This window comes from Fopius arisanus, unplaced genomic scaffold (genome assembly GCF_000806365.1).
Source record: "Fopius arisanus strain USDA-PBARC FA_bdor unplaced genomic scaffold, ASM80636v1 scaffold00072, whole genome shotgun sequence".
Lineage (NCBI taxonomy): Eukaryota > Metazoa > Arthropoda > Insecta > Hymenoptera > Braconidae > Fopius > Fopius arisanus.
This window is the reverse complement of record NW_011887811.1, coordinates 674,929-695,212: the sequence shown is the minus strand read 5'-3', so window position 1 is coordinate 695,212 and position 20,284 is coordinate 674,929. Positions and strand designations below refer to the sequence as shown.

At 37.8% G+C, this 20,284-nt stretch overlaps 5 protein-coding genes across 5 annotated transcripts in view; 3 read left to right on the top strand and 2 right to left on the bottom strand.

The window, feature by feature from the left end:
- Positions 1 to 277, top strand: part of LOC105269694 (adenylosuccinate lyase-like) — a 5,920-nt gene extending 5,643 nt beyond the window's left edge. The window contains exon 4 of the mRNA XM_011310136.1: positions 273 to 277. Within this exon, the coding sequence (XP_011308438.1) occupies positions 273 to 277 (5 nt within the window). The remainder of the gene's footprint in view (positions 1 to 272) is intronic.
- Positions 278 to 300: 23 nt separating this feature from the next.
- On the top strand, positions 301 to 2,140 carry LOC105269692 (adenylosuccinate lyase). The gene is made up of 5 exons (XM_011310135.1): positions 301 to 321; positions 558 to 761; positions 818 to 1,100; positions 1,182 to 1,333; positions 1,392 to 2,140. Exons 1-5 carry the CDS (start codon positions 301 to 303, stop codon positions 2,052 to 2,054), a joined length of 1,323 nt encoding a protein of 440 aa, XP_011308437.1. The 3' UTR covers positions 2,055 to 2,140.
- A 1,130-nt stretch (positions 2,141 to 3,270) lies between these two features.
- Positions 3,271 to 5,002, bottom strand: LOC105269687 (uncharacterized). Its single transcript, XM_011310130.1, has 3 exons — positions 4,886 to 5,002; positions 3,906 to 4,068; positions 3,271 to 3,761 (listed from the first exon to the last, which is right to left on the bottom strand). Coding segments are annotated over exons 1-3 (489 nt in total). The 5' UTR covers positions 4,888 to 5,002; the 3' UTR covers positions 3,271 to 3,437.
- A 647-nt stretch (positions 5,003 to 5,649) lies between these two features.
- On the bottom strand, positions 5,650 to 13,644 carry LOC105269686 (uncharacterized). The gene is made up of 6 exons (XM_011310129.1): positions 13,354 to 13,644; positions 12,861 to 13,004; positions 11,127 to 11,272; positions 10,871 to 11,043; positions 7,147 to 10,798; positions 5,650 to 7,002 (listed from the first exon to the last, which is right to left on the bottom strand). Exons 1-6 carry the CDS (start codon positions 13,409 to 13,411, stop codon positions 5,998 to 6,000), a joined length of 5,178 nt encoding a protein of 1,725 aa, XP_011308431.1. The 5' UTR covers positions 13,412 to 13,644; the 3' UTR covers positions 5,650 to 5,997.
- Positions 13,645 to 15,543: 1,899 nt separating this feature from the next.
- LOC105269684 (protein phosphatase 1H) lies at positions 15,544 to 18,954 on the top strand. Its single transcript, XM_011310127.1, has 6 exons — positions 15,544 to 16,279; positions 16,501 to 16,758; positions 16,837 to 17,054; positions 17,123 to 17,393; positions 17,540 to 17,799; positions 17,895 to 18,954. Exons 1-6 carry the CDS (start codon positions 16,100 to 16,102, stop codon positions 18,130 to 18,132), a joined length of 1,425 nt encoding a protein of 474 aa, XP_011308429.1. The 5' UTR covers positions 15,544 to 16,099; the 3' UTR covers positions 18,133 to 18,954.
- The last annotated feature ends 1,330 nt before the right edge of the window (positions 18,955 to 20,284 follow it).

Genomic DNA, 20,284 nt, shown 5'->3' with positions numbered 1-20,284 from the left:
AACATTCCACTGTAAATTCCATCACTTTCACTCAATGGAAGTTCCGTTAATTTATTCCACGTGCACTCATCGTAAAACTAGGATGAAATGTATTCGAATGTTTGTAAAAATTATCTTTCATGGAAGCGGAAACACAATCCGTGCATTGAATATTCTTTAATGAATAATTTTTTTCTTACCAATTTGAGAACCTTCAAAGCGATACCCCCAATTGTAAATACGGACGTCATTTTTTGAATCTAGTTAATTGAAAATTTGCCTTTAAAAAATAGCCTGAGGTGTTTTCACTATCAGGTGAGGATGAGTTCTACGCACGTTTCAGTATCTGGGCATCGACGAGCCCAGCCCTTCTTATCTAATCAGATAACATATTTTGAGAAAGAGGGAGAAATTTCACGATAATTTTAAAAGTGAGCCCATTCAGAGATTCCTCTCTGAGAAAATTGAATGGATACTATATATTTTTTTGTATTATGAAATACAGAAATATATATTTTCTAAATTGAATGAAATGATTTCATTAGTCCTGTGAATGGAATTACGTTTTGCCTTTGCAGGAGTTAGGGTTGATGATAACACCAGAACAAATAGCTGAAATGGAGGCAAATGTTGATGATATTTCTTTTGAAGCGGCTGCGGAGGAAGAAAAAGCCACTCGTCATGATGTAATGGCTCATGTTCATGTTTTCGGGAAACAATGTCCAAAAGCCGCGCCAATAATACACCTCGGAGCTACGAGTTGTTATGTCGGAGATAATACGGTATATTCCGGTTTTTATTAGGCTTTTTACAACTAGTAACACATATTTTGCTTTAGGATCTTCTTGTTCTTCGGAAGGGCTTTGACATTCTTATGCCGAAATTAATCGGAGTTATATCCCGATTGAGTAAATTTGCCGAAGAATACCGATCCTTGCCAACTCTTGGTTTTACTCACCTCCAACCAGCTCAACTGACAACTGTCGGTAAAAGAACCACTCTTTGGTTACATGATTTATTAATGGATGAAAGAGCACTACGACGTGCCAGGAATGACCTCAAGTTTCGGGGCGTAAAGGGAACAACGGGAACTCAAGCATCATTTCTTCAATTATTTAATGGTGAATATCATAAAGCCTTAATTCACACGTCTCATCACCATCCACTTAATAATAATTATTATTGATAATGTTTAATTAAAGGTGATGGAGACAAAGTGAAAAAACTCGATGATCGAGTGACGGAGCTAGCCGGATTCGATAAGCATTACGGAGTTACTGGGCAAACTTACAGTAGAAAAGTCGATGTCGAATGTTTAAATGCACTCGCATCACTGGGAGCAACTGTGCATAAAGTAAGAGTCTCTCAAAAAATAAGAACAAATACAAAATATATAATACAAATACTTTTAGATATGCAGTGATATAAGAATATTAGCCAACATGAAAGAAATAGAAGAACCTTTCGAACAGACACAGATTGGTTCATCTGCAATGCCTTACAAGAGAAATCCAATGCGTTCAGAACGCTGCTGCAGCATTGCTAGACATTTGATGACTCTTGTAGGGAACTGCTTGCAAACCGCTGCCACTCAATGGCTGGAGAGAACTCTGGATGACTCCGCAAATCGTAGAATAACACTCGCTGAAGCATTTCTCTCAGCGGATGTTATTTTAATGACCCTGCAAAACATCACTGAAGGATTGGTTGTCTATCCCAATGTTATTGCGCGACACGTCGCTCAGGAATTACCATTCATGTCAACTGAGAATGTGATTATGGCAATGGTAAAAGCAGGTGGAGATCGTCAGGTGTGCCATGAGAAAATTCGCGTTCTGTCGCATCAAGCTGGCGCTCAAGTCAAGCAACACGGGTTGGACAACGATCTCGTTGAAAGAATCAAGAATGACGCGTATTTCAATCCCATACGTCATCAGCTTGAAACCCTTTTGGAACCATCGACATTTGTTGGAAGATCACCGGAGCAAGTTACTGAATTTATTCAACAAGAAGTTCATCCCGTTCTCGCTCTTTACGAAGGAATAGAACAAGCACCTGTTGAACTGTCCATATAAATTCGCAAGGATTTAATTCAATTTTCTGTGCAAGACATATTTTCGGATTTTATTCAATCTTTTCAATTGATCAATACAATATTTTTTAATCGATGTATTTTTATTCACTTTGTTACATAAATCAACGATGATTGAATAAAATTGAATTGCTCATATTTCATTGTTTTTTTTTTGTTCTTTTTGCGAAGTTATCTACTGTGATAGATCCTAAGAAAGGAAGGGGGGCGAACACACAAGAAAAATAGAGCATTAAGGGGATAGAAATAAAATCACAGCCGAATGGGTTCACAGCGAGGAATCAAAAAATTTACAAAGTCACAAGAAATGCATATGACGAGAGAAAAGTAGGAAATAGCAGGTATAGTTACGACTGAGCTATAAACTAGTGAAACAACAGTACGTATTGAAGAAAAGAACGAAGAGTTTTTCTTAGTTGGAAAAATTAAATAGAGAATTATTGACAGGGTCGATTTTTTTTTTTATAAAAAGCGTACGTATAGAAATATAATCAAGGTGGGAAAGTAAATTAACTTTGAGTTCGAAAATATAGCTTAAAGAAAAATGAAAGGCTTTCGGAAGGAGAGAGATATCTGCAAAGGGTATATTATACCACAAGTGGTATAATTTATTTTTGAAAATAATACTGGTGGGTAGGCGGAAGGACTACAAATGTAGAAGTGTGTGTAAGAGTTGAAGAGAAAGGTGAAAAGAAAAGGAAAACACGTCTAAACAATAGAAGAAAAAGAAGTAATGAACAGAAGTTTAAATTGGAGAGATAATAAACGGTTTGAAGAAGTAAAAGAAATTAGAAAAGAAGAAAAACGTGGAAAAAAGTGAAAATGAATAAGGAAACTGTGAACATGACTGCGGAAAAAATGGAAGACAAAAACAGTGAGAGAATAGAGTACATAGGGAAGAAAAAAGAAATAAGGTCATAGAAAGTGTAAGATAGAAATGTGGAAAGGGAGGCGAAAGTAGATATTATAGAAATACATAGAGAAAGAAAGAAAGAGATAGACAGAAAGAGAGAGAGAGAGAGAAATGATGAAAAGATAGAGTGAAAGCCGAAGAAAAGAGAACATTAATAGAAAATAGGTGGGTGTAATAGATAAATCAAAACGAGAGATAGCAAACGAAGTCGTGAGCTCAGATTCTGATGGAAATATTGTAAATATCGAAATAATAGGAGCTATCACAGTGGTTTGCAATGGAATCGTCATCAATTAGTGAAACTGGACAGATGAAAGAGAAAAAAAAAACTTAACATGTACAAAGGTACGTCGGGAGTAGCGTTCGAGGCGGCAAATAATTTCGGTTTTAATCTTAAATTTCCGCTCTGATTTTTCGATGAAGATCCCAGCCTAATAAACTCCGTCTGAATGTTCATAATTTTTTAGCAACACGAAAACCTGTGTACGTCAAACCTTCAGTGGTTTTACCAGCATCAACGAATACGGCAAACTGATCCCCAATTTCGGCATCAAACAATACAATATTTGCTCCACCACCGGGGCCAGCTGATACAATTGGCCTCCAGCTGTCCGATTTGTTGGCTTTTCTCTTCAATGTTAACTTTAAGTCCGAGCTTCCATATCCAGCAAAACTAAATTGATAGAGTCCAGGACAATGTGTTGTGAATATTCCAGTTTCTGCGACATAACCAACGCCCTTGTTCACTAACGTCTCGCTGAAGATCAGTCGGGCATCCTGAGCACCAAAATCAAATTAATTAGCATTTCTTAATTTCAGGGCTCCATAGGGAATGGATGGTGCGTGTGTTTCAGGTTCTCCCAAGAAAAATTAAACGCGCTGAGAAGATATCCTTATAAGGATATAATGGCATGGACTTACATTATTTGTCCCCGATGTTGCGGAAAATGCCACCACCCCAGCGCAATCCTCAGCCGTGGCGATTCTGAGGGAACCAACGGTTGTAATGCCAGATGCTGGTGGATCTGGCTGGGCGGCTTCACCCAGGTAAGCTATTAATCCCAGCACAACTAGCCACACCAACCTGGAAATGCAATAACAGCTTCGGAATTAATTCAATTTCTCCCACAAAAATCGAATTCATCTACAAATGAGATTTATCATTCAAATACAAATAAGTGCATGAGCGACGCGAAGGGCGTAAAAGAGAGAGGGATAAAAGAGAGGAACTTGTTTACGCACCATTGGATCTTATTCCACTTTCTATACAAAGGGAAAGTGACAAGTTGGTCAGTTGACCTTGTTACCCAATTAAACATTGTCATAATCATTTTGAAAGAGCCGGTCAAATAAATATCAAAATGAGTTGTAATTTTGAGATATCGCCGACGATAAGATCGTATTAATTAAACATGTCGCATGAACGTTGACTATTGCGGACAAAATTGAACGGATTTTTTAAAACACTGCGTGATTGGAAACTGGTTTTTCGTATCCTTTCACTCCGTAGAAACTGCAGTACAGCAAAATAATGACATGAAAAACGAGTTGATTGTGATAAAAGTATTTCACTGAAAGATTGTTAAGCAGATTTTAAACTACATATCCCCGGAATTATTGACTTCTCAACTGAAGTACTTACTGTCTCAGTAAACACCCAGTTATTCGTTGCTTTCGTAATGATAATAAAACAAAGTTCGAAGGATACAATCGTTGAATTTGCATTTACATAAGAATGTTGAATGGCAAAAAAATTCGATGTAATAAACGCGTTAACAAAGAGACGCAATATCCAAAAAATAACAACTTTTGTCCAAGAGATTTGAACAATTAATAATTGGAAGGAAGGGCTAAAAATGAGATATCGGTATTGGATGAAATAAAAAAGATAATTAACTTACATGATGGCGAATTTTGGTGTGGCAGTTTGAATGTTTCAGCCTCCAGCCGGGACTGCCGGAGGTTGGACTGGTGTTGCCTTTCTGCTGGCAGTTCTAGTACGTTCGCCGTTCTTGTCACTTGGTACCCGCCTTTATATCAACTTTCGAGCCCCGACTATCTGACCTAAAGCTCCGTACTCTCAGTTTTCTCTTTCTTCCATCAGCACCTTGGTGTACAAACTATTATTCCCCACCCAACTCCAACGCATTTTCCCCACTATACAAAAACCATATTTTTTAAAACCCTTCAATTCTCCATTATTATTCGTATTCGCATTTGCCCCAGTTAACGGCTATTAATTTCATAAAAATTATCTCAACTCTATTAATATAATTCTCATTCTGACACAGATACTCCACGAAATTGCATTGATCTAGATTATAATTGGAGTTGCACATCATATATTTGAATGTTAAGTAGCAGTAATAGATGTTCAAATTTTCACTTCCGAGCATGTAATTTAACCAGTGCTAGTACTGTCGACGACTTATTAATAGAACTAGAGTCGTATGTCAAATTAATAAATCATGTGCTGTACAGCTAACACCGAAGTCAGCTAGCTAACAAACTGCACTATTGCATAATGAGAAATAATTACATGGTTCGACTGGATGCGCATGTTCCAGTGGAGCTTCTCATTTTCCATGTGAGTCAAATATTTGTGGTAATGTGAATAGTTAATAAATTATCAACAGGACTAAAAGAAATCAAAAAACAATGCAGCGAGTATACTGACAGATTTATTAGCAATAATGTAAGAAAAAATCGAGCTGCAAAAAATAAGACTGGATTATATACAGATATTTTTTTTTCTCCTTTCGTCTATTCTCCGTGAGATTTCAACTCGCGCTTTTGATTTATTTATTGACTATTCTAAGGGCACAACTGTAGGATCCAGATTAAAACTTCCAATCGACTTTCACTCGTTTGTGTAGCGCTGAGACACTTTCACAAAGATTTTCAATTCATTTGCCATTGGACAGGGGATAGAAATCAGGGGAATTATCGTTACACGAATCAGTATAAATTAATTATATAAGTAAAATTTGGACAATCGATAAAATTATATGATTCAAACGAGAAGATGATCGCTTTGACATGCTGGTCCATCACTGGGCCAATTACAAGCTCCAGCTCTACTATCGAATGATAAATGCACTGGGCAGTCGGATAAATTGAGTATAAATTTTTCCTCCGCTTGATCCCAGTGGCAAACGTAAAATTTATTACAAAATTTCGGGTGCCTAAAAAGCCCTGCACGTGCGCATTCCTCTTTGCCTTCTGGATCGACTCCTAAAAATTCAATTTCATCGGTATCAAATGTTTCATTATTTTGATTACCGTCCCGATAATTTTCAAAATGAGACAGGTTTTTGCCATCTCTTGATTTACTCGTATCGATATTTCCATCCAGAGTTAAAGTACGTTTTCTGGAAATTTTTACGTTAGATGTGAATTTTTCCGATGAAGATGTGGTTGTCAGTCCAATATTCTCACTATATCCTTTATTGGTTCCCAGATCGACGTCAATGTCCGATTCATCGTAGTTTGCCAGGTCAATAATTCCTTTCGATGAATCGATCAAGAGCGGTTTATTACTTTTGTGAAGAGCAAACGGATCGGATCGGCAGGTGCATTCAGCCTCCAATTTTTCAAGTAGAACAGGATGTAAATCACTGTATTTAACTACAACCTTTCCTCCTTTCTCTATTTTAACAATTCCAGATGATGGGATCGCTGATGAATCTTTGTAACCTCCATTGTAGGTTGTCACAGCCGGTTGTTGAGTCGTTACTTTTATTGGATTATTTTTATTGATTTCCGTATCGTCGTATTGATCATGAGTTGGTCGATACTTGGAAGTTCCTCGATTGTAATTATTTCCGGGTTTGGGGGATTCCTTTGTTGTTTCTTTTGTTTGCTGTACCAATATTGGCTTGATTGTCTGCTCACCGGTTGGAGGAAGTGAATTAGGTCTAGGGTAATTGTAATTTACATCAATTGGCGTAATTCGTGTGGGTGTGGCATCATACGTGTCTGCCGGTGCCGACAATGTAGTCGATGCTGAATTCTCAAACTGCATGAAAAAAATTGTTATCAGCAAAATGGATAAATTTTATCTAGACCGTTTTTCCAGCTGTCATTGCATTCTAGAAAAAAGGTCTTAAGAAGAATTTCCTTTTACCTTTAAATAAAAAATGAGAAAATATATTATATTTACCCTGGATTTCGTGGAGGTGTCGAATTGCGTATTTAAATCATTGGACTCTATTTTATTTTGGGAAATTTTTTGTCCAAAGCTCGTACTTCGATCTTCGTAGTCGTATCCTTCATCGACAGTCTGAGTTGATTGTCCATAATTTCCTTGATCATTTTTAAAATCTGTGGACGATATACTCGAGAATTTATCGTTTTTATCATCTTGATTATCAATTTGGTTGTCTCTGAGATTCTTTCCTACGCTAGAGGAGGAAGTCGGTCTTGTGAATGGCTGAGAAAAAAGGCCAGCATCGGGTATTGAAGTTGACGACTTGAATTTGTAACCATCGCTTGATAGTTTTCTAGTCGTATCCACAATGGATTCTGCAGTCGATGAAACAGAAAGCGGAGTCGAAGGTGCCGTAGGGGATATTTCTGATACTTTTGAGAAAGTATTAATATCTACTGGTCTCGAAGTTATTCCTGGTTTATTATCAATTTGAATATTGTAAATAGGCGTTTGAGTTGTAATTTCTCCCTTTTTATCGTAAGCCACGGTCGTGGATTCTATACGTTTTATATATGACTGTGAATTTTTCAAAATAGGGCTATTGGGAATAGACTTGGCTTGCAGTGTTGATTGCAGTATATTATTTAAACTACTGAAAGCATTTTCCCCAATTTGAATTGTATTGCTTTCTGTTATTGGTGTCGGTTTATAAGATCCCACAACATACGTTCCACTTCCACCCAATTGCGCTTTTGTTATTCCTGTTTTTGCGGGGACTGTTTTAATAAAATCTGGCGCCGTATAAATTCCCGCAATAGGGCTAGACGTTTGATTTCCAGGTATCCACGGTGAAAGAGTTTGGTACGGAATTTTTCCACTTTTAATATCATCCTCCGTATATTTATGGGTGATTAAACCATTGTTGTAACGAATTGTGCTGCGACCCCCGTTGTCATAATACTCATTAGTCTTGTAAGAATTGCCGCTAGAAGGTCTCAGTGTAACTTCGGCAGAATTACCGGCTTGATTTGGATAATATTTATTGCCAGAGCCGGTGGCTGATGTTGGCGGAAGAAATGGATTTCCCTTATACAGTGGATTTCTAGATGGATATGTGAAAATTGGTGTTCCCACTCCTCCCTCATAATTTGGAGCTGGTGTCGGTGGGAGGAATGGATTTCCTTTATATCCCGAATTAATGGACGGTTGATTTACGAAAAATTCATTATTATTAACTCTGTCGCCGGGTGTGGACGGTGTTGATGGGAGAAAGGGATTTCCTTTATACCCCGAATTACTGATTGGATAATTCACAGATAATTCATTTCTATTACTTCCTTTAAAGGGTGCTGCAGGTGTCGATGGTAGGAAGGGATTTCCCCCATTGATTGGGTCCTTAGAAGCGTAATTGGTGAAAAATTGGTTGCCATGAGAGCCCTTGGGTATTGCCACCGAATAATCATCTGGTAATTTTTCTCGAGTAACTCCATTTAATATTGCATTTTGTGTACCAAATGTTGTAATTTCCGACGAGGTTACATAGGGGTTAGTGGAATAATGAAATCCTAATTTTCCTGAGGGAAGGGCAGGCGTTACACCCGAATGAATTTCATTGAGAAAAGATGTTTGGCTTCCTCCAGTATTTCCAAACGCTATTCCAGGTTGTTTGTTTTGTCCGAATTGATTATTTGTTATTCCTCGATTTATCGCTGGAGTGTACGGGAATTGAATTTCTCCGGCGCTGTTTGTATTATATTGCTTAGTCGATTGTATTGAACCAAATGTATTCGATACACCTGGATAATATTTCGATTGAGTTTTAATGCCAATAGTACTGGCTTGATTAGGATGATATGCATTCCCAATAGAAATCCTTGAAGTAACACCAGACACATCGGATCCAGTGAGACCAATACCCTTTCCCAAATTGATCTCTCTATTTTTTGGATTATCTTGTAATAAATCATAGTCTGCATTCGAATTTATGGAAATCCCAAAGCCGGGTTTTTCACTTTGTGTCGGAACATATATAGGACGATTTATACTCGATATTATTCCAACAGAATTGCTTGTTTGAATAGATGATTCACTTGACGTTGCTTCGTCCGGTTTAGATGAAATTTCCTGCGCATTTGGACTTCCAATATTTACTGAGATTTCAGTTAATTTTCCACCATCTACCGAATAATCTCGATACTTCGGTGTTGACGGGAAAATATTATCTTGAGATGGAATAGTTGAAATCAAACCACCCTCTGGGGCTATTGTTGCTTCATTATTCTGGGTAGGTTTTAAAGTGGTGGTATAATTTTTTTTGATTTGTGGGTTTTCTTTATCCCTGGGTTGTGAAGGATTACTGTTTCCTTTAGAATTATCTGCGGCTTCTGTGACGTGATTTAGAGAGGAGTGGATTTTTTTCGTGTAATTTTTTTCGTGTCCATGTGACGAATGATCATAGCGGTTTGAGTACTCTCGCGCAGAATTATTGGATGGGCCATTATTTTCTCCATGTTTTACGGAATTTGAAACACCAAAATCTAGAGTACCGTAGATGTTCTCCCCACCGTAGTTGTAATTTTTACCAGCACAGGCGGGCACTAGCCATGGCCAATCGCACACTAATTTTTTTTCATCAAACACCAATCCGTAAGGACATCGGAATTCGTATGGTGTCATATCATCCTGTCCTAAATTCATACAGGCGAAGAACCATCTGCAGTTGTTAGGATCAGCGTAATAACCTTCTCCAGGACAGCGGAATCTTCGTGGAGCTGTTGGTGCGATTTCGCTGCTTCCGGGACAAGGTGAACCTTTTGGCATAGAACCAGGCCAGACACATACTTCAGTTCGTTCATCGAATGACAAACCATCGGGACAATCAAACTCGAATACACTGTAGTTTTCAACTTGTTGATTGAATTTTACACAGCGGTAAAACCTGTTGCAGCTCTTCGGGTGTACAAAGTGGCCTTGTTTCATACAGATAAACTCAGTTTGCTTATTTTCTCTGACAGCACGAACGTTACCTCCACTATCAACCACTTGAACTATCCTGAAGTTGGAGGATTTCACACTATTTGGATATGGACTTGCCGTATTTTTAATATCTGTTTCGAGTGAATTCAGGACGGCTTCTCGAGTTTTTCTCTGGTTATCAGTAAAGGAGTGATAGATTTCCTCAAGAATGCTTTTGCTGCAGTTCGTTGTGGAGTCATTTGCTACATCATGGATCGCAAGACCGGCTATGTCTCGAAGAAGAACGTACTTGCCCTTGATTTTTGTGGAAATTTCATCCTCGAATGCAATCCAAGTCAATCCATTGAAAATGTAAGGAGCTGTAAGATCACCCTCTCGTTCAATTATCCATTCCCCGTTTTTGATAATTTCACAGAATTCCTTTCGATCGATTATCACCGGCTTTTCGTCGACTGTAGGTGCACCGAGTGCATTATTCTTTGAATCCTGGAGAGTAAATTTATATCCACTCGCTGGCACAGAAATTACTATCTTCCCTTTATCAACACCAAGGCCATGGATAAGATCCACCAAATTATCTGTATTCAAAAGATCAGACAGTCCCATCAATCTCGAAGGATGAAAAGTTTTAAATAAATCATCATCACCCATGAGATAATGCGTGGGGACGGTAAACAAATCGACATATCTGCGATAAATAAAATCAATGTATAAAAATATAATTTCTCAAGCATATACCGAATAAATTTTATTTCCTTACTTTACGAGACTTTTCAAGTCAAACTCCTTCACAAGGTGTTCATTTTTTTGTGGCAATGCTAATAAAATTCTTTTCATTTCAGATTTTCTACTCATTTCTTCTCTCAAGCCCTGAATAAAATGCACTAAACGTTCTTTATTGCCTGCAGTTATATTCAATTCTACACCGTCAACCTACAAACACATTATTATTATATTATACTAGTAAATAATATTAAAATCAATTAAATAAAATGCTAATTTTGATTTATCCCCACCTCTTTCAAAATTGCACAAATTGCGGCGATTGCTTGCGGAATAGCTGCTGCAGAAGTTTTCAATGACTCTTGATGGTCATCGATGCTGACGACAAATTGAATAGTTGGATTGATTTTCTTCAAAGACTCTCGGATTCCCCGAAAAGCTAAAAATTATTAAAAGCCCCGTCATAAGCTGGAATGAGTGTTATAAAATTACGGAGTAATGAGCAGATTATATTTGTGGAAATGTATAGAAAGATGCCAATATGGCTTCCCCACTTGGTGGTGCATTCTTATTAAACTATAAAATGAATATCTTTGCTGAATGCTAATGATGTTATCGTAATGAGCGAAGAAGAAAACCATATGAATCAGACGGATGCACTTATGCCTGACGTCACGATTCTGGGTCAAATGTCATGATGACGTCATGTATATTAATACAATTAATGGCATCTTGGAACTTCATAGGATTTCCTAGATTAATTCCATTCAATCAGTGCATAAATCAATACAACCGGCCATATGTGTGATGATATATTAAAATTTATTGAAAAGTGAGACTTAATTATGATTTATGCTCTCTTCTGATTTCCTTGGAAAACGTTCGTGCAGCTTCGATTCAATGAATAATTCTCTTCGGCATTCAATGTAAAAAAATGGTGATGTATTTGGCTGAATTTACCAACAGGAAAATTAACATCTCATCATTATCAGAGATTCAATCACTCCGGGGTGTGGCTGGGATTATTTCGCAAATAATAATTATACTTGTGTAATTTTATTTTAATTTATTTCATCTTCAGTGATGATTGCGACAGAATTTTCAATGTGGAATTCAATTCATTCTAAGATTGAATCGTCAAATGTTCATTAAATCTTCAAAATAGAAAACTCCTTGGATAAATGAATGAAATAAATGAGAGAAAATAATTTTTTTGCAAGTTGGACGGTGGGAAAAATTCCAACCGCTTTAATTTTAAATTTCAAGAGTAATTTTCTGACAGAGAATGTTGAAACTCTCCACTATTGTACAAACATTTATTTTGGCTTTACGCAATGACCATAGGATCGCGATATATTCTCAAGTCATGGAATTGCTTTTTTTGTCTCATCTGAGGTGGTATGTGATGTTTCTTGCACGAGGGTTTCCTTATGTGGACGGCAATTTGAACGTCACTACGACAAAGTATTTATGATTCCAAGGGAAAGTGTTTTATTCGTTAGCAGGATATAAGGTTGTTCACATTTTATTCCATAATTATATATACAATAAAAAAAAGTTGAGGTGATAACAGGCGAAGAGTGAGAAAACCCCTACCCTCATGGATATTCTTTAAAATGGGATAACGAGTCACAAATCACCACACAAAAACATTGATTTCCTCAACTAAATGGTTCCATAGATCTCAACTAATGAGGTTGAAGCAAAAAATTGTATAATTTTTGCCATTCCTGGTACCCAAGAAAGCTCACAGCACACGCAAAAATCAAGACTGCACGCTTCTCACGTCAAGCGTGTCATACAAAAAAAAAATTAGATTGCATAGAAAACAGACAATAATAATCAGAAAACCATCGTACATTTTCCTTTCAAAATTGACAGCATTACGAGAGACAAAAAAAAGCAGCCTAATAAATGGAAATTGTTTTCTCTTTGAAATGATGAAATAATTTTCTGGAAAGTATTGAAACTGAAATGATATTATCACTCTCTCATTTTCTCTTGTATATTTTTCATGGGATATTTACCGGAAACCGCAAGATCCTGAAGATTATGACCCTTGAACACAATCGTTGTGCATCGGCAAATTGAATTTTCGAATTGCTTCAAATCATTTGATGAAATGTAACAGAGGATTTCTCGTTGAGGATTGAGTTCCTGACTGGGACACTCTGGTACAAACAAAAACTTATCATGTTAGTTGTTTCATTATTACTATATATTGAGAGAACAAGAGAAAATTATTTTCTTTAGTTTCATTTATGCATTTGAAGTTGACATCATCGACAGTTACGGCTATAATACAGTAATTTGCATAGTTGCTGAAGATGACTATGACTCTATAACATCTCTACACAAAACGAAATTATTAAAATTTTATGTTCCGTTATGTTTAATTATCGCCAATCATTAATTTCCATTAAAAATAAAATTATAAAAATCAAGAAGTACTAAAATAATGTTTGAGGGAATAAATTTACGGGTAAAAATTAATTTTTGGCGAATAATCGTTTAACTCACTGGTAGTGTATCCAAAGGCCAAAAGTCCCAGGAAAAATAGGAATTCAGGCCCTCCCATTTCCGTAAAAATCAGTAGAAATAAAAATTTGAAATTCGAAATTGCACTTGCACGAATGTTAGTGTTGGTCCTTCAAGTGAGAGAGCACGATTTGTACTGAATCCTGAAGAGGTATGCTTCAGGTGTGCCGTGAATGCTCCCAGACGATCCAAACGAGACAAGAACGTCATACGTTGCCTCTTCCTCTTGTCGACACGTCTGGTAATAAACAATCTGAAACTGCAATTGCTTAAAAATTCAATTACCCAGAGTATGGCAGAGAAATGTTACTCTGTTCCCTCGAAGGTCAGGCCGCCAGCTGAGGGTAAAATTTTTTTGTTATAATTGGTATGATAATCATATTTCGCCAGGAGAATCACCATATATTTTCATGTTGTATTGGATTCATAATTACCGATAAAAAAAAATATCGTTATAGAATTACAAAATTTATTTAATTAGAGTAATTGAAATAATCAATCGATTACTCTTCATGCGAGAGCTTGGGCGAATTTGACATGAAGGAAAACCCTGACCTTACGCATTGAAATAAGGAAAAAGAATATTATTATCATTAAGTACTTTCTCTGATGATTGCGTAATAGGTTAGGTATGCATCTCGCCCCGAGCTATTCATGTGCTCAGATACAAAATTTGAAAAATGTTGAGGGTTGACGGAAGATTCCGTATAATTGAAATGAAGATAAGTTTCATTACAAAGAACGAAAAATTCTCAAGTATCTCTACTTTGAGTGAACAACTCATCGGCATTTAGAGAAATTATTATTTCCAGGGCTCCTGCTCCTTTCTGTAGGTGTAGCTTTGATCCGCGTGGACGAATTTTCATCTCTGATTTAGTCAAGGTCAGCAGCTTGAGATCGAGAATTCTTGGTTGGTGGAATAATTTCCCAAGATTCTGTTCTCTGGTTTGCATTTGCTCCGCTAGCCTCTGCTGTGATCTCGTCTACGTCTGCTATCCATCTGAGGCGATATGCTCTGCTCGGCTCTGCTCCCTGCCTCGGTCTACCCGCTGCGACTCCAACGACGCATCTGAAATTTTATCCCAGATTCACGCCCTAATATCAACTTGCGCAGACCGTGAAGAGGGCGCGTGCCGAGTGATCTCTAATTGGTTCAACTTCTAAATTTCTCGCTTCGATTTCAAAATTAAAATTATGCGCAGTATGTTGTACGCAGGATTCAGTTTTAAACTCCCACTACGAAATTTCCGCCAATTGCAGCGACGCAACTGTGTATAAGAACAGTGCATCTCGCCCAGAGGGGTGCATTTCGTTCCTGAATTTCATCCAGTGAAGAGCTCCAGCCAGCAGCAGTGACATCGGAATCCAGCAGCCCAGCAGTGACATCGGAATCCAGCAGCCCAGCAGTGGCATAGGAGTACAGCGGCTAAGCAGTGAACGAGGCGATCCAGAGAAGGAGCAGAGGGAATGCAGAGTGGCGCTGTCTATATCTGCAGTGTCCTGACGCGAGTATCCAGCAAAGCGGTGGACTCCTCGAGAGAATTGCTGTGGAAGTTCCGGCGTACGGCGCGGCTGGCACATCGCAGACGCTCGACGATCGTCTTTCGTTCGAAAGACTGGCTTTGTCAGCTACGGATGAATTCTCAATATCGCTGTTGATTTTTCAATCGGCTCTTTTCAGAGCCCTGGAATTCTCATAATCCAGTCGGCTCTTGAGCTCTGGATTAAACAAAACACAATCGGCTCTTTTCAGAGCCTTGGATTACTCAATTCGCAACCGGCTCATTAGAGCTCTGGTTTCTAAAGCCCAGCAGAAAGAGGGGAGGAGAGGAGAGCATAGCAGAGCCCACCAGTACAGAGTAAAAAAAACTCTGAGATAATGCTGATACGAAAACTCATATTTGGAACTCAAAAAATTCAATTTCGCTTTTAAAATTTCATTTTGCGTAAGCTATTCAATTTCGTTACAACAAAAGAAGAACTAATGGCGGCAAGACAATTGATCTGTGCCATGAAAATCGTATCATCTGGAGAGATTACAATTTTGGGAATACTTCGAAGCGGAACAAGTCGATGATGGTGGTGAAAAATAATTTCATGGCTCCCCGATACCCAAAATACTTTTATTTTTCTCCAATTTTGTTTTATTCTCTTTTTTTCATTCTTTCTTTATGTGCCATATCACGAAAAATAAGCTTGAAGAAGATTTCATTTGGTCAGAGAAAATCTACACCACCACGGGCGATAAAAAAGTCAAACTTGTTTGTCACGCTCTCTAGCGTCATTTTATTTCGAAGAAGGATTGGAAAGTTCTGACATCTAAATCGTACAAATTCCGCCATAGGATAACCTTACAGTGGAATTAATTCATAATAACAAAGATTGATTGTGAATATTGCCTGGTGAAATCCGTGAGTTCGAGTCATTGAATTTGATGGCCAAATGGATCAAAAATGAAAAATAAAAATAAGGAATAATATGCATGTGATATTGTTTCTCCAGTGGTGTGGTTGACAGCTGCAATAAACTGTCCATTCAAAATGATTTTTAGATAATAAAACACGGACGATTGTTTCTCAAATCCACTGTTATCTAATAATAGAACTCCGTTATGGACAATAATTGGAAATAATACCCTCTCCATGATTCGGCCTATTTAATGACCAACTATATCAATCACATATTCAAAATATAAAATAGGCCTTATTTTTCGATAAAAAACTGAAAAATGTTCAATCGATTCAAGTCGGCTTTAATAAATGCGGTGTCGGGTAATGAGCTTGGCTTACAATATCACAATGATTCGGAAAATGAAATTGCCAGTGATTATGTCAATTCAAATGTGGAGATTGAGGCAAAACCGTACAGTAGACCATGTTTCTTAGGTCTTACAAATGAGGAGACGCAGGTAATATTTTTTATGAATTTTGGACAAATATCGGGCTTACAAATATTCTCATAATTTCCTACAGTCAAAAAGCACATGTACATTATCTGTTGGAAAATATTTGGCTAGTGTAATTTTATAAATTATCATTTACTGCATTCGAAAAGTATTCAATTTGCCAATTTGAATGAAAAAATTGTTTTATGCTGTTGTTAGATAGGCTTGTCTCATTTTGTAATTAGGTCAGCGCGGATCATAAAGTGCGGCCTATAATCGTTCCAAGGGACCTGAGTCGTTTGCCATGGTGTGCTGGTTATGCAGAATGCATAAATGCAGGAAAAAGTACATGGAATGAGGACCAGGCAGCAGCAACAAGAGGAGATTTATTCTTATCTGACAGAGATATATCACTGCCTTATATTATATTTTCAATGTTTGATGGACATGCTGGATATCAAGTGGCACTCACATCTAGGTTACATCTGCATCGACTTATTCTCGTAAAAAATTACCTTTTTGATTTATCTCTCAAAGTAGAATACATAAAAAAACTGTAATAACGATAATTTCGTTACTAGGAACGATTACAAGCCATTCCTGGTCATATGCTGCTTAATGATAATGGAGATAATTTTATAAGAGGGAGAGATCTTGTAATTGGAGCTATTGAAATGGCATACAGGCAAATGGATCAGCTAGTTGAACATCAGGCACAAAACGGTGGCGGCGGGTGTACCGCACTCACTGTTTTATTTTTAAATGGAATCCTATATGCTGCAGGTGCTGGAGACTCGAGGTTTCAAATTTTATTTTTCTCTTCTACGAGAAAGAGAGACTTTCAAATTAATGAGCTGTTTTTTCTAGAACCGTACTTGTCCATGGAGATGACCAACGCGCATTAACCACAGATCATACTCCCGATTCTGAATCGAATCGTGTCAGAGCGTTGGGCTCGCTGAAAGATGGTGAATTGTTGAAGGGTTATTTTACACCGTTAGAATTCCGCAAACGTCCATTGGAGAAGGAATTGGGTTCAATGGTGCTTTATCGAGAGCCCTACATGACTGGTTGGACGTATAAAGTTTTGACACATCCTGATTTGAAATTACCCCTCGTATCTGGTCACGGAAAGAGGGTAATAATGGATAAATAACGGTCAAAAAAATACCAGTGAATGAAAAGAACATTTTTTTTCTTGAATTGAATTGATTAAAATATTTAATAGTTCATTTGCTAAATGCCTGCTTTATGGATTGTTGTTCTTTTTTTTTTTTGTAAAAGAGTCGAGTGATGGGAACAATTGGAGTAACAAGGGGATTCGGAGATCACGGATTGAAAGCAGCTAGCACTGGTGTTAGCATCAAACCATTCTTATCCTCTCAGCCGGAAATCCAATGCCTCAGGTTAGATGAATATAAACTCACAGAGAGGGATTGCGTAATAATCGCAACAGACGGATTATGGGATGTTGTCAGTAACAAGGATGCAGGAACAATTCTTCGGAAAACACTAGCACCAGATACGCCCTCATTAGAATACAGGTATTTTTTCTATTTCGCGATTTTTTTATTTTATTGTTAAAAAAATATTATAAGCATAAATGGACAACAATTTCGAATATCTGAAATAATTTTAGATTAACTATGGGCGCTCAAGAATTGGTTCAGGCAGCACGAGGTCGTTTGATTGGTCGAATTTGGCGAGGAAAGCCAGAAAAGGTCGATGAAAATGATGACGAATATTTACCCATGGCATCAGTTGATGACATAAGCGTTATGGTTGTTCCAATCTATCCGTATTTATGTGAACACAGACAGTGGTTGAAAACGATGCAACAAGAAAAAATGTATTTATTAAAAAACGTGCCTGAGTGAGATTCACGGTGACACGGATAGTACTGCTGATATATGGGTCACTCATGAAATTTAATATTTATTGTTGAATTATGGAGAAATAAGATCAGTTTGAGTTCATGTGTGGCCACGGAAATTTATGTAGCACTTGACATTTTTTATGACGCATGAAAATCTAATGTATGGAAACATCGTATGTTCAGATGTGCATGCATCGTAGAAACTCGTTAAAAACATATGTTTATAGTGTATTAACAAATTATCTTCATTGACCAGCAAAAAAAAGGGCAGGAGTGAGGCTAGAATTAAAATGACGGAGTCACCGTTTTTTAAAATTCACAACTACTCGATACATTCCACTTTTATCAAATTTATCGAATCAAATAAAATGAGGATAAGTATGAAAATTTATACCTAAAGACGAATTTGCGGATTCTTGAATAAATCAGTAGGCAATAGACGATAATAATTAAATTAGTGTTGTACATAATTAATGACGGTCGTGGGAAATTTTATTTTTGTCCTTGTATTTAGCTCGTATGAATAAATTGAGTGAATTTTGAAAATTGGTGCATCTTTACCAAAAAATTTCGAATTTTCGTGTTACTTGGCCCTTGACGTGATTGCAGTAATGGTATTCTAGAATTATTTTTACATGAATTTTTCAAGATATTCTTAAATTCCGATCCAAGGTCACCGAGACTACTGAGGGTATCGGTTATTTCATTTATTTGTGAAGATGAATTTTCCAATTGTAAAACTGATCATAATTTTTCGATTCAAAATGTAATATTCTTTCCTGTGAAATGCAGCAACGTGTATCGCAAAAAAAAAATCTTAGTATTTTTTAACCTCCACATTCCTATTCATTTTCAAAGGGTTCCATAAAAATTCAATCCGTATTGAATTCGGATTCAACAAAATTTTGAGGTTCTAAATTTGGGCTCGTTGGACATTCGAAAAAATGGTGGTGGTTGATGTACCGTACGTTCCGTACCGTATGTCCTTCGCCGTGGGTGTTGGTGACTCCAAGGTTTTTTATTTTCGTTCTCTTCAGAGAGGATCAGAGACTTTCAAAATGATGACTTTTTTTTTCAGGACGGGATCGTGTCAGAGCGTTAAGTTCGCTAGAGAATGGCGGATTGTTGGAGAGTTATGTTGGATCGGCAGGATTCATTTTTCAATTGGTGAATCGAATAATTTTCCAAGTTTCTCCTGCTCTATTCTGCTGGGCTCTTTGGTGGTCTCTGCTTTCCTCTGCTTTGCTCCTTTCCTTTCCACGATGTGACCGCTGCAACTCCGACGGCGTAAATGAAATTTTATCCCAGATTCACGCCCTCATATCAACTTGCGCCGACCGTGGAGAGGGCCCGTGCCGATTGGTCTGATTCAAATTTGAAATTCAAAATTTCTCGTTTCAATTTCAAGATTAAGATTATGCGTTGTATGTTGTGCGCAGGATTTAGTTTTAATCTCCCACCACGAAATCTCCGCCAATCACCGTGTCGGAACTGTGTATAAGAATAGCGCAACTCGCCCAGAGGGGTGCATTTCGTTCCCGAATCTCATCCAGTGAAGAGCTCCAGCCAGCAGCAGTGACATCGGAATCCAGCAGCCCAGCAGTGGCATAGGAGTACAGCAGCCAAGCAGTGAACGAGGCGATCCAGTGAAGGAGCGGAGGGAATGCAGCGTGGCGCTGTCTATATCTGCAATCTCCTGACGCGAGTATCCAGCAAAGCGGTGGACTCTTCGAGAGAATTGCTGTGGAGGTTCCGGCGTACGGCGCAGCTGGCACATCGCAGACGCTCGACGATCGTCTTTCGTTCGAAAGACTGGCTCTGTCAGTTACGGATGAATTCTCAATATCGCTGTTGACTTTTAAATCGGCTCTTTTCAGAGCCCTGGAATTCTCATAATCCAATCAGCTCTTAGAGCTGTGGATTATAAACAAAACACAATCGGTTCTTTTCAGGGCCCTGGTTTACTCAATTTGCAATCGGCTCTTTTTAGAGCCCTGGATGACTCAATTCGCAACGGGCTCATCAGAGCCCTGTTTTCTAAATCCCAACAGGCCAGCGCACAAGAGGGGGAGCATAGCAGCCCAGCAGACCAGAGCATAGCAGAGCCCAGCAGTAAAGACCAGAGCATAGCAGAGCCCAGCAGTAAAGACCAG

What these genes read in the sequence shown, in the direction of transcription:
- LOC105269686 (XM_011310129.1), bottom strand. Translation starts at nt 13,411, where the DNA reads ATGGGAGGGCCTGAATTCCTATTTTTCCTGGGACTTTTGGCCTTTGGA. An exon ending in TTTGTGCAATTTTGAAAGAG is followed by an intron (nt 11,044 to 11,126) that starts GTGGGGATAAAT and finishes ATGTGTTTGTAG; the next exon opens with GTTGACGGTGTAGAATTGAA. An exon ending in GACTTGAAAAGTCTCGTAAA is followed by an intron (nt 10,799 to 10,870) that starts GTAAGGAAATAA and finishes TATTTATCGCAG; the next exon opens with ATATGTCGATTTGTTTACCG.
- LOC105269684 (XM_011310127.1), top strand. Translation starts at nt 16,100, where the DNA reads ATGTTCAATCGATTCAAGTCGGCTTTAATAAATGCGGTGTCGGGTAAT. An exon ending in GCAGGTGCTGGAGACTCGAG is followed by an intron (nt 17,055 to 17,122) that starts GTTTCAAATTTT and finishes TGTTTTTTCTAG; the next exon opens with AACCGTACTTGTCCATGGAG. An exon ending in ACGCCCTCATTAGAATACAG is followed by an intron (nt 17,800 to 17,894) that starts GTATTTTTTCTA and finishes AAATAATTTTAG; the next exon opens with ATTAACTATGGGCGCTCAAG.
- LOC105269687 (XM_011310130.1), bottom strand. An exon ending in CAACATCGGGGACAAATAAT is followed by an intron (nt 3,762 to 3,905) that starts GTAAGTCCATGC and finishes TTTGGTGCTCAG; the next exon opens with GATGCCCGACTGATCTTCAG.
- LOC105269692 (XM_011310135.1), top strand. Translation starts at nt 301, where the DNA reads ATGAGTTCTACGCACGTTTCA. An exon ending in GTTATGTCGGAGATAATACG is followed by an intron (nt 762 to 817) that starts GTATATTCCGGT and finishes ATTTTGCTTTAG; the next exon opens with GATCTTCTTGTTCTTCGGAA. An exon ending in ATTTCTTCAATTATTTAATG is followed by an intron (nt 1,101 to 1,181) that starts GTGAATATCATA and finishes GTTTAATTAAAG; the next exon opens with GTGATGGAGACAAAGTGAAA.